General features: G+C 40.0%; 3 protein-coding genes across 5 annotated transcripts in view; all 3 read left to right on the top strand.

Moving 5' to 3' along the window:
- The window catches only part of wdr81 (WD repeat domain 81), a 23642-nt gene extending 22540 nt beyond the window's left edge, over positions 1 to 1102 (top strand). Inside the window, exon 12 of the mRNA XM_086035022.1 lies at positions 1 to 1102. This exon is cut by the window's left edge and continues 181 nt beyond it. Coding sequence (XP_085891148.1) covers positions 1 to 146 — 146 coding nt within the window. The 3' untranslated portion in view covers positions 147 to 1102.
- Positions 1103 to 1310: 208 nt separating this feature from the next.
- On the top strand, positions 1311 to 12407 carry serpinf2b (serpin peptidase inhibitor, clade F (alpha-2 antiplasmin, pigment epithelium derived factor), member 2b). 2 transcript variants are annotated; one of them, XM_086035027.1, is made up of 10 exons: positions 1311 to 1703; positions 1990 to 2058; positions 2135 to 2205; positions 2284 to 2352; positions 4314 to 4587; positions 5255 to 5398; positions 5477 to 5665; positions 5734 to 5876; positions 8346 to 8550; positions 11313 to 12407. In XM_086035027.1, exons 3-10 carry the CDS (start codon positions 2152 to 2154, stop codon positions 11666 to 11668), a joined length of 1434 nt encoding a protein of 477 aa, XP_085891153.1. In that variant the 5' UTR covers positions 1311 to 1703; positions 1990 to 2058; positions 2135 to 2151; the 3' UTR covers positions 11669 to 12407. The 2 variants fall into 2 exon arrangements, with proteins under 2 accessions (XP_085891153.1, XP_085891152.1); XM_086035026.1 differs by lacking the exon at positions 1990 to 2058 and having other exon boundaries at positions 1312 to 1703.
- A 576-nt stretch (positions 12408 to 12983) lies between these two features.
- rpa1 (replication protein A1) overlaps positions 12984 to 15681 on the top strand; it is a 41810-nt gene continuing 39112 nt past the window's right edge. The window contains exons 1-2 of one of the 2 annotated variants that reach the window (XM_086035024.1): positions 12984 to 13301; positions 13545 to 13592. In XM_086035024.1, coding sequence (XP_085891150.1) covers positions 13272 to 13301; positions 13545 to 13592 — 78 coding nt within the window. In that variant the 5' untranslated portion in view covers positions 12984 to 13271. The remainder of the gene's footprint in view (positions 13302 to 13544; positions 13593 to 15681) is intronic. The other variant, XM_086035025.1, reaches the window with a different exon arrangement.

Below are 15681 nucleotides of genomic sequence, written 5' to 3'. Positions count from 1 at the left end.
TGGCGGACATCTCGCTGAGCCCTGTCAGCAGCACCAAGCTGAGCTCGGAGAACTTCCGCGGCACGCTCACCAGCCTGGCCGTGCTGCCCACAAAGAGACTCCTGCTGCTGGGCTCGGACAACGGAGCCATCCGTTTACTGGCTTGAGTACCACTGACCAACTTGAACAAGCAGCACTCTATGAAAATGTTCACGTATAGTAAGTCCTGTACATTTTCTAAAACCATTTTTGGGCATCCGACGATTCCTCAACTATTTTTGGACCTGGTCTGTGATTGTGTTCCACCACAGACTTGCTCAGGGACCACTTCATTTGTTCTCTTTCCAAAGCGGGGGCAACCAAAAGCCCGTGGGCCATATGCGGCCTGTGAGAGCATTGGATGCAATTCTAAATGCAAATCAAACCTCAGAGGAAATATTATTTAAAAAAAAGCCCAAAAATATTTAACCACAAATTCTTAATATATATAAAATGATACACACTTATTAAATCATGTTTTTGTCATACATTTAGTATGGCCGACCACTGAAATCAACACACTTAGACAACACCAAAAAAGGAAACATTTTTACTTACTTGTGTCCAATGCACTGACTAAACTATGCAGTATTTCTAGATCAAATCTTTATTTTCTGTTTGAGTTTTTGTTTGGTATTGTGTTAGCAAGCTGCTTTGCGTCAACATTTAGTTTCAAAGGTTGAATGATTTTAATCCACAATTTTTTTAAAATTGTTTTCTGAACAGTATTGACCATATCAACGGTCTGAGTCAACGCCAAGATTTTGTACTTGAACATTTTTACGAAATGGCATAAATCATTAAAGATCAATTCTTGTACAGAAAATTCACTCTTAAAACACGGCCTGGGTTTCACTTCAAATGGCTTTCTACTTTACTTTGTATACTTCTGCTGTCTTGTATTTTTCTAATCTCAAATGCTCTGACACGTCAGTGTAACTTTTTTTGTGTTTTGACTCCCACTGAAACTCAATCATGAATTGACTCAGTGGTGTGTTTTAACCTCGCGTTTGTAGTCGCGTATTGATAGAGGTCCATGGAAACACTTATTTATCATTTAGGTAAATAAAAACAAATGTCTTAATGTGCTTTTTTTTTGTATTTTGTGTGCTTGTGTTTTTCAGTGTTTCTACTTGGGCTGAATCATTTTGGACAAAGTCCCCTGGCATGTTTGTAGAGGAGTGTCATGTGTTCTCTTATGTTGCTACTTAAATAGGACTTATAATTGAGAAACGGTGGACATGACCATTGAAAAAAACCCAAAAAAAAACGTTCCCTTATCTTCACGAAGTGACTCGTCATTTCTGGGAAAATTACAGTCTGATTCAACATGTTTTTTTCCACGCACAAAAATAGGCTGTATTTGATTTACTTTGCCAATTGAGCTGTCATTTTTCCCAGCAGCACACAAAAACATTTGATATATGATTGTATATTTGTCACGTATGTCTGTGATGCTTTGATATTTAACTGTGAGGTTTGGAGTGCTGCAATTACAAACAAAGAGTGGCTTCGATGAGGCCCCGATCAATGGGGGTTGATCTTTAACCGTTTGCCGTGCAATAGCCAATCTTTGACTCTCAGGAATTCTGCCATCTGCACTCACTTAGTCGCGCCTTTTTTTGGACAAGACGCCAGCTTTTTTTTTTTTTTACTTTTTTTTTTTACACTAATTTAAACTTAAGGTAAGAGAAAAATACTGAATATACTGGAAATGTTGCATGTTTGTGTGTTGAATGTTTACTCTTCTTCTGTTGATCTTTTGTGCATGCGGACACAAGGCCATGGCCTGACAAAAACTAACCGATCGCCCAGCTAAACTCCACTGGATGCCTTCCAGCCTTCTGAGCATTTTCTTTAACAATTTTTAAAAAAAAATCACTCGATGAAATGATTTTGTCAGTATAAAGTAACATTTGATTTCAAGATCCATAATCGTGTTTTGTGATTCTGATGTTTCATGTAACTTAGTTTCCCACGAAGAAGGGTGACTAAAGTTTTTTAAACCAGCAAGAAGAATTAAAAAATCTACAAACAAAGGTGATTGACTGTTACCATGTTCCAAGAAAATGTTAAAATTCTGTGTACTATGCTAAAAAGAGATGGTCATTCACAGCTACATTACAGTAGGACATGGACTTTCGCTTGACACTCCTCTTCATCTGTCTCTACAACCAAGGAGTGACTGTAAGCCAGCCTTGTGGCACCTAAATTCTCTATTTTTTTTCCCTATGATAAAATTCACACAATTCAATTTCTCAACAGAATGCTCAGGTGGCAGAAGAAGAGTCGACCCCATTGGTGCCTCTGATTCCCTTATTTCCCAGCCAAAAGGTCAGTGTTTTTGTTGGCAGCCTCCTCAGCTGTCTGGAATGTAATGAAGTATAAGTACTTTGTCATTGTACTTAAAGTGGAAGTCAACCCAAACACATTTTTTTTCAAGAATATGTTCCCAGCAGGCCCACTAGTTGAAACACGGCATTCTGGTTAATTTTGCGTTTGTGGAATATAAGTTAAGCAGCAAAATGCACTCATTTTTAGCCATCTCTGGGGGCGGCCATTTTGTCTTCTGTCGACTGGAAATTACATCACAACTGCTCACAACAACCAATCACGGCTGACCTGTTTTCTGAATCTGAGCCGTGATTGGTCGTTGTGAGCAGTTGTGATGTCATTTTCGGTCGACAGAAGACAAAATGGCCACCCCCGGAGATGGCTAAAAACGAGTGGATTAACACTTATTCCACAAACGCAATATCTATCAGAATGCCCTGTTTCAACTAGTGGGTTTGCATAGAACATATTCTTGAAAAAAAATTATTTGCGTTGACTTCCGCTTTAGATTTTTCATGCATCTATACTGTTTTGACAACTTTTATTTATTTTAGCTATTGCCACACTTTTTAATCATGTTTGTAAAAAGGCTTATTTATTTTAATGTTTGTGGATGACAACAGTGTTAAAGTCAAGTAAGTTGTGTTTTTTTCAGTTGTCATCATTTGCTAATTTAGCATTTTTTTTGTAGCTCAGTCCATCACGTTAGCAAAACTATGCGAACAAGTGGTTTTGATAACATGAAAGTCAGGTTTAGACATCATGCGACATTTTTATTGATTTATTTATTTTTATTACAACAAGCACGAATTAAGTTGTTTTAAAAATGGGAAACTATTTAGTGTATAAGTTATCTAAACAGGAAAGGCTTGAATTGAGCGGTTTTGCACTGCAGCTCATCAAAACCCATAGAATTGCATATGTGAGACTGAACCGCTGAGACAGTCCCAAAAACCTTTGCTGGTCTGGAAGCATGCATCACCTACCGCTGGTAATTGGAGGTGAGGGAAGATCGGTGTTACTTAGGCCGCACCACTAAGCTGGCAATAAGCTTCGACTGACTACTAGTTCGGATAAACATGTTGTGGAGTTGCTCCTAAGTCAGTAATCATTGTATCTCTGACAGTGAATAAGCTACATTTCTGACAAGCATCGTTCTCATGAAGGGATGATGAGATATGGCGAAGTAGCCATGCTAATTGGTCAGCAAACCATGATTGACACTGCTAGCACATTTAACACCGGAAGTAAGGGCTTGGGTGATCGAGTACACTTTTCACAGAAGTCTGGCTGGAACTGGAACTGCGTTAAAGCGGAGAGCATCCAATTTTGAACAACAAATCATCAGTCAAATTAGTAGCAAGTGTCTGGACTCTGGAGAGAAAATCATACTCGCTAAACAGACCCAGAGCTGCACAATAAATGTTCTCAAAATTATAATGCAGTAGATTCTCTCTTTTTTTTATTTTTATTTTTAAAAGAAAATCAACCCAAACACATTTTTTTCAGGAATATGTTCCCAGCAAGCCCTCTAGTTGAAACAAGGCATTCTGATTAATATTGCGGTTGTGGAAAATTAGTTAAGCAGCAAAATTGACTCCTTTTTAGAATAAGAGTTAATCCACCTGTTTTTAGCCATCTCTGGGGGCGGCCATTATGTCACTTTTGTCAACTGAAAACGACATCAGAACTTCTCAGGGCTCAGATAACGACTAATCACAGTTCACCTGTTTTCTGAGTTGTGTTGTCATTTCCAGTCAACAGAAGGGACAAGATGGCCACACCCAGAGATGGCTAAAAACGGGTGGATTAACTCTTATTCCACAAACGCAATATTTATCAGAATGCCTTGTTTCAACTAGTGCGCTGGCACAGAACATATTCTTGAAAAAAATGTTTGGGAAGAGTGTGAATACTTTTGACACCTGTGATAAATTGACCTCTCTTAAAATGCCTTGCAGATAAATGAAAGCACACCGCAGCCTAGTTTGGCCAGCTCCACCGCCAGTCCGCTTCAGTCCATGGCGACAAGTGCACCCGGCGAGGAGGACTCTTCAGAGGAGGACGGGGGCTGCGCGGCCATCGGCCGAAACCCCGAAGCCAGAGAGGCCATCGCCGCCGCCGTGCAAAAGTTGGGCGTGCAGCTGCTGCAGAATGTCAAGACGACGCCCGAGCAGCCCAATGTCATCATATCGCCTTTCAGCATCGCTTTGGCTCTCTCCCAGCTAGCTCTAGGTAGGCTTGTGACAGCCTCACAGAGGGCAGTTTTTACACATTTAATACATAGCGTATTAAAATTAGGGCTGCCACTGATGATTATTTTAATAATTGATTCATCTTGTCGGTTAATCGATGACAGATAAAAAATAATGATCATTTCCATCCATTTACTCAATGTCAGTGGAATGTACTGTAAAAGTTGGCAACTTGGCAAACGGGATGGAAATCGAGACTGCCCTAGCTTTATTTAAGGTGAGAGTTTTGATGCATCTAACTTGAGAAGTAGTATTATGCATTGTACGTATTTTGCGTAAGTCTTTGGACTGTTATATAGTACCTGTACTTGATTTGTGGATGGTTGTTTTTACAAAATAAAATACTTATTTTTCTTTTTAACTTGCACACAAGAAATGTGCTAAATATAATAGATAATAAACCTAATAGTAAAACTAATAAAAATGAGCAAACCTCCTCTGAATACTAAGCAAAACTAAAATAATTGAAAAAAAAAAGAAAATGGAAAAAAAAAAACTAACTAATGAAAAATCCCAAACTATTGTTCCCAAGTAATTAGCTATCCAACTATCCATTCATGTCTGTTTTGGCTGTATGTATGTGGACTTGTATGACATGCAGATTTCAAATGAACTCACCTCACTCTGTTACGTGCTGTTCTTCCCAGGTGCCGTCAACGAGACTGAGGAGCTGCTGATGCAACATCTCCATGGCAACACCATCACATGCTACCACCACGCTGTCAATCACATCTTGGGGCAGCTCCAAAACCGTGACCTGAAAATTGCCACCCGCATCTTCTTGCGCCAAGGTCCTAAAAAATAAATGTGCATTTTCTTCAGTATTCATGATTGTAGATTTTAGTGCAAATGTATCCCTTTTATTTTAGGATTTAAGCCAAAGGAGGACTTCCTCCAGGAATCCAAACGCCTGTATGACTCTGAGCCGGCCGTCCTGGAGAGCCTGAAGCAGCTCAATGACTGGGTGGAAAACGCCACCAATGGGAAGATGAGGGACTTCCTGTCTGCGTTGCCGCCCAACATGCTGCTCATGCTCATCAACGCCGTCCACTTTAAAGGTGAACCATCTTCCCAGACGATGCAGTGACTCTCTTTAACTGTGACGTTGCCCCTGTTTTTGCCACAGGCGAATGGGAGGCTCGTTTCGACCCGCGCTTCACCACCATGGGTCCGTTTTTCCTGGATGACAAGCACATGGTCAACGTTGACCTCATGGAAAGTTCCAAACATCCTTTGAGTTTTCTTTTTGACAGTGAACTCGAGTCTCAGGTAAGAAGCTGTTCATTTGTGGGCCATTTTTTGCTTTTGGGGCCGAACAATTTATCGTTTTTCGATCGAAATCGCGATTCCAGACAACGCGGTCATGTGATCGCCAAAGCTGCGTTTTTTTACAGCGCTCAAGAGTGACCCAGAATGTGTTGTGTCAATTACTTCACACACGCAAGCTGTGACAAGTCACGCAAGCTAGTTAAAAAAAAATGTTGATGTGATGTTGCAAAGTTGGACATCCTCCTTGTTTTGCTGGTGACCCGCAGAGGGGGAATGCTAGGCGCTAACCTAACTTTCTTCACAAGAATGCACATCTGGGTGCTAAACATTACCCTCCTGCCGTGTGGATCCTTTCCTCCAAGTAACTACTCCTCGCCTCTGTGATGGCAAATAAACCAGACTTCGAATAAGCATCATTATCACTAAACGTGGACGAGGTGGAGCGAAGCATGAGACGCACCGAGCAAGAGGAGAAGATCACCAAGCTTATCTGAAAGAGTACTTTGGTGGTTTTAAACCGTAAAATGCAGGGTTGTGGGAGTGTAGAGAGCTACACAATAATAGGTTTCAAAATGACTTTATAGCTTTTTTTGAGGGTGTGGGGGGGTTTAAAACACTTTAGCTTTGCTAAGGCTCTAAATTTATTTCATTTGAAAAGATGAAAAAAGAAGACGTTTTCATGAAAAGGCAAAATGTGAAAAGAAGTAGAAGAATAAATCTGATCACGATCTTTTAACAGAAAAACAGAAAATATTAACTTCTTACATATAAATAACTAATTCAGAAATAGTTCCATTCACATTTTTACATTTGAGTTTATACAATACGATTACTGTGTAGGGATTATATTTATACCATGACTTTTGGCTGAGCCCTCAGTCTCCATTTGAAGCAGTTAGACTATAATTAAATGTTGTTCCGATGCCATTTTTTGGCCCCGATACCGATTCCAATACCCAGCTGTGCGGTATCGGCCGATGACAATACTGTACCGATACCAGACTTTTGGAAAAACAAACAAACAAAAAAAAAAGATACATATGAGCATTTTTTTCTTGTAATTCTAAAGAACTGCATACTCACTTGGATGTAAAAGCATTGCTATCATGGCTTGGTCAGACTTAAAAACCTTTGTGAAACAGGAAAAAATAAGAAATAATATACACGAGGTATCTTTGAGAGAGATTGTGTCGGATTAATTACAAAAGCTATACGGACGTTGTTATTATAGTTTGTTTTGAGTATTAGTGACCTATCGCACCAACTTCTGCTCCCAAATCCACTTTCAAAACCAAAAACAAGCAGTAGAAAAATCCAACAAGTTCAACTCCAAAATCCAAATTTGAGCAGGGTTTGTTGTTGCGGTCCATTCCCCTTGTTCATGCTCGCTGCCGCTGCCGCCGCCGCAAGCTCTTGGTGTTTGTTCACATGTTTCGTCCTCAAATCTTTTATCAGAGTTGACGTATTGTACCTGGCCACTTTCGTTCCACCTCTTGCAACTTTCGCACCGCAAATTTTGCACTTAGCTGTTGCACTCGTTGGAGTTTCTATGTTGAAGTAGTTCCATATCGCCGACATTATATCTCATGTACCCCACAGTTTATTTTTCATTCAACATGAAAAAGCAGCCCCGCCACTGGTTAAGAGTGTCCGCTCTGGACCAATAGCGACGGCTAATACTGAACAGTCACCACACACCAGTGTCGTGAATGAGCAAGATACAAGGCGCTGCATTCAATGTAAATTGAGCAGGGTTTGTTGTTGCGGTCAATTCCACTTGTTCATGCTCGCTGCCGCCGCAAACTCTTGGTGCTCGCTCACATGTTTCGTTCTCAAATGTTGCATCAGGTTTAACGTATTGAACCTGGCCACTTTGGTTCCGCCTCTTGCAACATTCGCTCTAGCTGGAGTTTCTATGTTGAAGTAGTTACATATCGCCGACGTTATATCTCTAATTTGCATTCACGGCTTAAACCTAGAAAACAGGTGAGCTATGATTGGTCATTACTTGAGCAACTGTGCTGTCATTTTCAGTTGACAGCAAGTGGCAAAATGGCCGCCAAAAGAGATGGATAAAAACAGGTGCATTTTGCTGCTTAATTCATACTCCACAAATGTAATAGTAATCGTAATGCCATGTTTAGACTAGTGAGGTGCATAGAACATATTATTGTAAAGAACATTTTTGACTTGACTCTTTTAAGCAGATACTCTGGTGTCATATGGTTACCTTATCTGACTTTACATTTCACAAAGGCCTTGCATCAACTTTTTAAATTGTTGTTAGAATGGTTTTATTTCAGCATAGTAGCCTGCAATTTCACAAGTAAGATGACTATAGTTGTCTTAGTCGTTGTTGGCCTGCCATAAAAATACCACTACTTTCATCTCAGTGTCATCAGAAATAAATCTGCCTCCAACCCATCGATTTACATTTTTATGACATTTTCTTTCTTTCTTCCCGCGCAGGTAGCAAGCTTCCCATTTGTGGAGGGGATGAGCTTTTTAGTAATCATGCCTATGTCTGGCCACGTGAACATGTCCTTGCTTGCTCCCAAGCTGAATATTTCCAGCGTTTACGCCCGTCTGCCCAAGCAAAGAGTCGTCCACGTGAAAGTCCCCAAATTCAAGCTGGAGTATGCTCAGGAGCTGCAGGAGGCCTTCACAAAATTGGGTAAGCGACTGAGGTGGGAGTAAGACAAATATGTGGAGGTCATAAACTCAGTCTTAATTCTGAACCTTCAAGTTTCAAGTAAGTCCCAAGTTACTGTGGAAAAAAATCAAGCAAGTCAAGTCCCCCACGAAATTTCAAGTAAATCAAGTCATTACCGTATTTTCCGGACTATAAATCGCTACGGAGTACAAGTTGCACCAGCCATTAAATGCATAATGAAGAGAAAAAAAACATATATAAGTCACACTGGAGTATAAGTCGCATTTTTGGAGGAAATTAATTTTGCTCTTAGTACACATCATTTCCACCGAGCTACGATGGTAACATTTAGCTAACATTCACACATGTATCATACAAGAAAGTTACGGTAAGATAACTTTAAACCTACCAAAACGGTTGTAGATCAATTAAATAAGTCTTTAATTTATCCCCGACCGTGTAGAGTGTTTCCAAGTCTCCAAAAGTATTTATGTATTCGGTCGTAATTACCTCTTTGTTCTCTTCCCCGCTCTCAGCTCTGTACGTGTGGCTGATGCAAGACCCCAGCCAGTGTCTTAAAGCAACAGTACACTATTTTGCATAGATGTATATTGATAGACAGTCAAATTGTCTTTATCATACTATTTTAATTACTTATTTATCAAAATGTTATATTTTAACCGTTTAAATTATTCATGCATTTTAATAGCTTTTAGGATTTATTTGTATGTTTCTTTATGTGGGTTACAATAAGATGTGAAATGATATACACTATACATGTTATTCTGCCCGTTGTAAAGTCAATATGTAATGCAGGTTTATATGCAGCCTTAGAACGCCCTCCTGTGGTTGTTTGGTGTATTGTTTGCTGACGTTGAAAAGGAAAGAGATAAAATATAATGTGTTAATAATTTCACACATAAGTCGCACCCCTGGCCAAACTATGAAAAAACTGCGACTTATAGTCCGGAAAATACGGTACTTGGTTTCAGCAAGTCTGAAGTCATCAGATGGCTCATTTAGAACCAATCACAACTCACCTGTTTCTAAAGCTGAGTCATGATTGGTCATTACCTGAGCCCTGAGCAACTGTGATGTAATTTTCGACAGCAAGTGGCAAAATGGCCGCCCCTCCTTAGATGGACAAAAACGGGTGGATTTTGCTGCTTAACTCATATTCCACGAACGCAATATTAATCAGAATGCCATGTTTCGACTATTGGGCCTGCATAGAACATGTTATCTGTGTATCCATCCATTATTTTGGGTTGACCTCCTCTTTAAGATAGGGCTAACTATGGGTAGACAGCTTTTTCGCAGAGCTGCCACAGCAATGTCAACAAAGTGAAAGCAACTGAGCGCTGCACACGGGGCAGCATGGCTCAGTGAGTCGTCGTCTCCCAACCTCAAGGTTGTGGGTTCGATCCCCAGCCCTACTGATCCTGTCGAATTGTCCTTGAGCAAGATAGTGAACCCCCAGTTGCTCCTAATGCTGTGCCATCAGTAGGTGAATGTGAATCCGTGGGAAGTGCTTTGAGTGCCTTAATCGGTGGAAAGGCTAGATACGAGTGCTATACATAGCTGACTTATTTAGTTTGAGACAGTGTAAATTTGAAAGTCAACGAACAAAACAGGAAGCATTTCAGCACAACCTAGTTTTTGTTCAAAGTTTTGAAAGGATTGTTGCTAAAATTGATGGAATTGTCATCCATTGTAATCCTGCTATTTATGCCTACAGAAAGCGACAGCTGTAGATTAAATTGTACATCTTTGGGCATGATTATTGATGTATATTTTGAGATAAGTTAGTTTGTAAAAAAATGGTGTTACTGTAAACAGATATTGGTACACTGTACATTATGCTTGTTACCCATCTCTCTCTCTCTCTCTCTTTATTTTAAAACTTTGACCTTTAATTAAAATGTGTATTATGCATTTAAATAGGGTTTTTCTGTATCACAGATTTCACTAATTGAGAGGATGGAGGGGAATTACTGTAGTAGTCTTGTAGTGTCTATATTATACTGCCTTCCAGTGGCCAAGGCAGGAACACCAGAAAGAACAGCAAAATGCAATGAATTACAGCATTATACAATACAATACATCTTAATGATGGTTAGTAGGCACCGACCGCTTTGTTAAAGTCGTATTATACCTTATATTGCTATTGCACACTCACGTCAACATAATACTACCTAAAAATACATTCAAATGCAAATTTAACGCTGGCATTGACAGCACAAGACAGTACAAACACGAAGCCAGCGACAGCCGAGTACTTCAAAGTCTGCGATCATGTGAAGCCCCCACTGAGCAAAAAGCCTGCCCTACAACATGTTCACAAGCATTTGACCATATTTGTCCATATGAGGTGTCCGCCGGACATTTACTTATGTTTTTAGTTCCTTTTTCTAAAGGGTGATATTTTATAGGGCCAGTTTCCTCATTAAAAAAAACCCAAAATTCATTTTTTGGGGGGCATTTGCATTCATTTCAATGGGGAAAGACAATTGAGATACCTACTACTGTGAGATACCTACTACTGTTTTCAACTTGCACCTCAGGCGACCACTGTAAATAACTTGTTTCAAAAATGCTAAGTACTGATTTTCATTAGTAAATAGGCATTTGTTTCAACTCAAATTCAAGTCGACTCTTAAAGTTGTGGCCTAGCAAACCCTAAAATTGGTGACTAAAGACTTGACTCAAGTCCCCCTCCTCTGCATAAGTGACGACCTGAGATGGTGAAAACAAATCTTCTCTGATCTTTTCTTCCTCACTAGGCCTGGGAGACATATTTTCCGGCCCCAATCTGGCCGACATGGCCGACGGGCCATTACTGGTGTCCAGTATACTGCACAAAGCCGCCATGGAGATCAACGAGGAAGGAGCGGAGGCTTCCGCCGCCACCACCGTCGTCATCTCGCGCTCATCCAGTCCCGTGTTCTACTTGAGCCACCCCTTCCTCTTTGCCCTCGTGGACGATAAGACGCAAGTGCCGATCTTCATGGGTGTCATCAACAATCCCAATCCCGATGCGCCGGTCTTGCCGAGAGGAAAATCCAAAAGCAAGGATGATAAAGATTTGTTGCAAAGTGATAAGAATGAAATGGCCGCATTTGGAGGCCCTCCCAAGTAGCGACTATCACATTCACAACTGCCATTTAGAAAAAAAATAAAGTTAGAACAAGAGCAGTTTGATTGTACAAAATGAGTGTACAATACAAGATGGCTCGATTTAAAATGTGGAAAAACGTCATTCCGTGTTTCATTTGTTGAGGTTCCCCCCATTATGTTTGAACATACCGGTAATATTCCAGTAGAAAATGTTGGTGTAGATGCAAAGTCATGATTACAAAAAACAAAAAAAACAAAAACGTATAACTCCCTCTTGCGTTTATTATTATGTCTAATGTATGGGCAAGTGAATCGAAAATAATCAGCCATTCTGTATAATTTTACGTCATAAAATACATCAAATAAATCCATGTGATTGATTTTCGATAATTTGTCATTATTAAGTTGCTGTGTTGTGTGTGAATTAATTCTGTGCTGTGAAGGCCATCAGGTGTGCTTTGGGAAATCTTATTTAATTGGTCCAAAAATTATTTCGTTTGTTGAAAATTCTGCATCTTTGGTTATCTGTTTCTATCAGCGACATATGACTGGCAGAACAATTACATGCTGTTGTACTGACAAAATACTTCAGTAGCTTTGTGTCCAACTATACAAGCACAGATTCCACACTGAGGAAATTTGTACAAGATCATCAAGTCAATGTATCAACTTTTCGTTGCATTTTTGTTTGAAGATGCGCCGAGAGTTATTTCCATTGTAAAATGTGTGCCTTGACTCAATAAAAATTGGGAAACACTGAATTAATCCATTTACAGCGGGATACATTTGCGTCAGACTTGCAATCACTATACTGAACTATGAAATGGTTTTAAAAACCTTTCCATCAATTATATAAAGGATGGCCGGGCCAAAGGTACAGTACTTTGAAAAGATAGTACCGTATTTAAATGTGCAAATTGTCCATTCCATAAGTCTCTGCAAAACTCGACGCGACACAGCACTTTACGAATTTTCATTTGCATAAATTCAGATTAAAGCTTTTTTTTAATTTTAATTTGTAGTACTGTAGTATTAAGAGTGTCGTGGTGCAAAATTAGGTTTTCGTTACTTCCATTCTTCATATCCCTCCTTCCTTATGCCAACAAGAATACCATTGTGAATTTAAAAAGTGTTTACTGTAACTACTTCCGCCCCACGCCGTACAAAACGTTTATTGCATAACATGCTGCTTCGCGCGGAAGCCAACGCAGCCTAAAATGCTACAGCATTGACATTTAGCAGTAAAACCAACCCCCTGTATTTTTTTTAAATTCCATTTTTTAAACGACTTCGAACACGTCGTGGTGACGTAAGGAGGCGTGGTCTGGCGTTGTTTTTTTGTTTTTTTTTACGATTTTGTCACTTTGCTGATCTCCGGTCAGTTTTGCTGCATTCGAAGTGCATCTATTACACGTGATCTATTGTCTAAGTGACTGCAACGGGATCAGTTAAACGAAGCGGAAACAGGAAGTAAACGCTGCTTGGCGGGTTCGTCGAAGCTTTGGCGCCATTGGGGACAATTCATTGCTTTCGCTCTGGAAGGAAGAATACTGCCTAAGTCCGGAGTGCAACTCATTCTTAAAACATATAATAATTAAAAACGTTGTAACCACTTCTTCGCAGGCATGATACAGCTGACGGAAGGAGCGATAGAGGTATATGTCTTATTTAATTTTTGTTCCTGTCCTTTGTGGCGTCTCCGTCCGTACCGTAACGTCAAGTAGAAACAATCTCTAAACTGACAAACGTTCTCAAATGTCTTTAACGTGTAAATGTACTAAATGCTGTTGTTATTGTCGTCGTGAGTCGGTACAAAAACATATCCCGTTGGTATTTGCGTGAACGTCAAAAATATATTGTTGACTGTTGGATAATGGATGTATTACCTTGTTTTCCAGGCCTTGTCCAGTGGAAACGGTGGAAACGACGCCGTGCTTCAATTGGTGGTGAGTATCATGGTTTAACACTATATTTTATAATACTTAAGTTTATTGAGCCTAGGCGCCTACATTTACATGACAAAAATCTCACGGACCACCGACCAATAGAAGGTGTTACTGACAGTATATTGACATAATGACCATTGTGTCAATTTCCCTAGTGTGAGTTGAACACAAAGCACTGAATGGTAGCAGGTGGATACCCAGGTTATTAGCCTAATTTTGCCATTCAGTGGATGAACATTTAATTATTTAGCCTGACACTATACGTTGCTCGCGTAGATAGATGAACGATGAATAACATGTCATTTATAATAAATATTTCATTTTCAAACCAATTATGTGAAATTGGATCAGTGGGAATCATTGGCTGTACTTAACGTTTGACATTACAGGTTCCGGATCTTTAAAAGGCGTTGAATCCATCAATGTAAAACCAAGGCCTTAATTGCCTTTAAAATGTCTCAAATCAATCTTTCAAAATTCTTAAAAAATTGCAGAGCTGGGCAGTCCATCCCGGGGGCGGAACGGTCTGTCCCTCAGTCCCGGACAGACGCCCAGTTTTGGGGGGGTGACAAGTTTGAAAAAAGGGGTGGACTAAGCATGAGCGGAGGTGGATTTTAGTGCGGCCCACTAATCGGCCCTCATGCGTGTGACGTGGTCGCGAGGCGGCCAAATTTAATCTCAGCCTACTCGGCGAAAGGCTTCTTTAGGCTTCTTTCTACTCCCGTGTCAGCGCAGGCGAGAACTGCCGCATTGCATCACGTGCCGCAGAGTGCTGTGAGACATGTTGGCGACAGGCAACACATGCCGTGCACACGTCAGAAATTGTTGCTACATATATGACGCCGCGCACATTCTCTCTCGTGATCGGTCCGTTATGTCACATGTTGCGATGACATACAGTTTCCCCCGGCGAAGACATCATTCCCATTAAAACAGTGGAAAACGAGGGCTTTAAAAGACTTCAAAGTACTAGACCTGCGTTACGAGCTGTGTTTTTATGTTTACATTGTTACCTTTTATGTTTACATTCTCTGCACATTTTGATAAAAATTGTCACTATTCAAATTAAAACCTGTTCAGAATGCTTCGCTGTCTTAAAATGTCTTTTTTTTTAAGAGTTTTATACACATTTTAAATACGTTTTGTTTAACATGAGGAAATGGTCAGAAATGTGCAAATTAGTCTTAAAAAAACAATGTAAAAAAAAGAATCATGATAAAATCCTGATCGTGATTTTATTTTTTAAAAATCGTGATATATTTTTGCCAGATCTCCCACCCCTACTCACAACACAATATTGCAGGATGTTAGAAAAATAATAAATACGAAATAATGTAAGCAGTGCCAAAATTAATATGCAAAAATGAAAATATTAATTGGCAACTAAATCATGTTACATTTGCATTTGGATCCCCGACGGGAACGCTGCACAGAGGGGAGAAGAAAAGGAAGGAGGAGAATGAGACGAAGAAGGAACACTGGCATTTGACCGCGGGAAAATTGAAACCTGAATGGCGTAGCTGCTTCATTTGCGCACATCGGAGAGGGAGAGCATTTGCATGGTAGAAGACGACGACTGGCAAAACGAAAGAAAAAAAGGTTTCGACATTGCAATCAAATGGCCAACACTCCCCTGCGCGCAGACCGAACATGTGCAGTGCACAGCGTTCGTTCCCGTCGGGGCTCCCAATGGAATGTATGTACGCACAGTTGGGTAACTACTAGTGCCGCGTTTGAAGCATGTCCACAGCGGCGGGTTTGAGTAGTAAATTAGTGAACTAATGAGCTTTAAATACACCTCTGCCGTTAGCATGTCTTCCACAGGACGTCATGCACGGACGTTTTTTTATTTATTATTTTGTGGGTGTAGGCGGACGTGAAGACGGAACTGCTTTAATAGGGTGGGATTGGGGGATGATATTTATGAATAAGGACGGAGGGACGGACCAGCAAAAAAGGGTCTAGTGCCCTGCTCTGAAAAATTGTAACAAATGGTAAGTAGAATTTTATGGTTGTTAATATTTTAAAATCTCAAAATTAATAAAAATAGTTAAAAAAAATAATTCACCAAATAATTCTCGTGGTAACA

Source organism: Filicampus tigris, chromosome 7 (assembly GCF_054856515.1).
Source record: "Filicampus tigris isolate MCC_2025a chromosome 7, RoL_Ftig_1.0, whole genome shotgun sequence".
Classification (NCBI taxonomy): Eukaryota; Metazoa; Chordata; class Actinopteri; order Syngnathiformes; family Syngnathidae; genus Filicampus; species Filicampus tigris.
The sequence above is the reverse complement of the archived record's forward strand: the minus strand, read 5'-3'. Positions and strand labels throughout refer to the sequence as shown.

Excerpts from the sequence above, each read along its gene's own strand:
- serpinf2b (XM_086035027.1), top strand. The coding sequence starts at position 2,152 with ATGGACTTTCGCTTGACACTCCTCTTCATCTGTCTCTACAACCAAGGA. Across the intron at positions 2,353-4,313 it reads CCTTATTTCCCAGCCAAAAG|ATAAATGAAAGCACACCGCA; the intron begins GTCAGTGTTTTT and ends AATGCCTTGCAG. Across the intron at positions 5,877-8,345 it reads ACAGTGAACTCGAGTCTCAG|GTAGCAAGCTTCCCATTTGT; the intron begins GTAAGAAGCTGT and ends CTTCCCGCGCAG.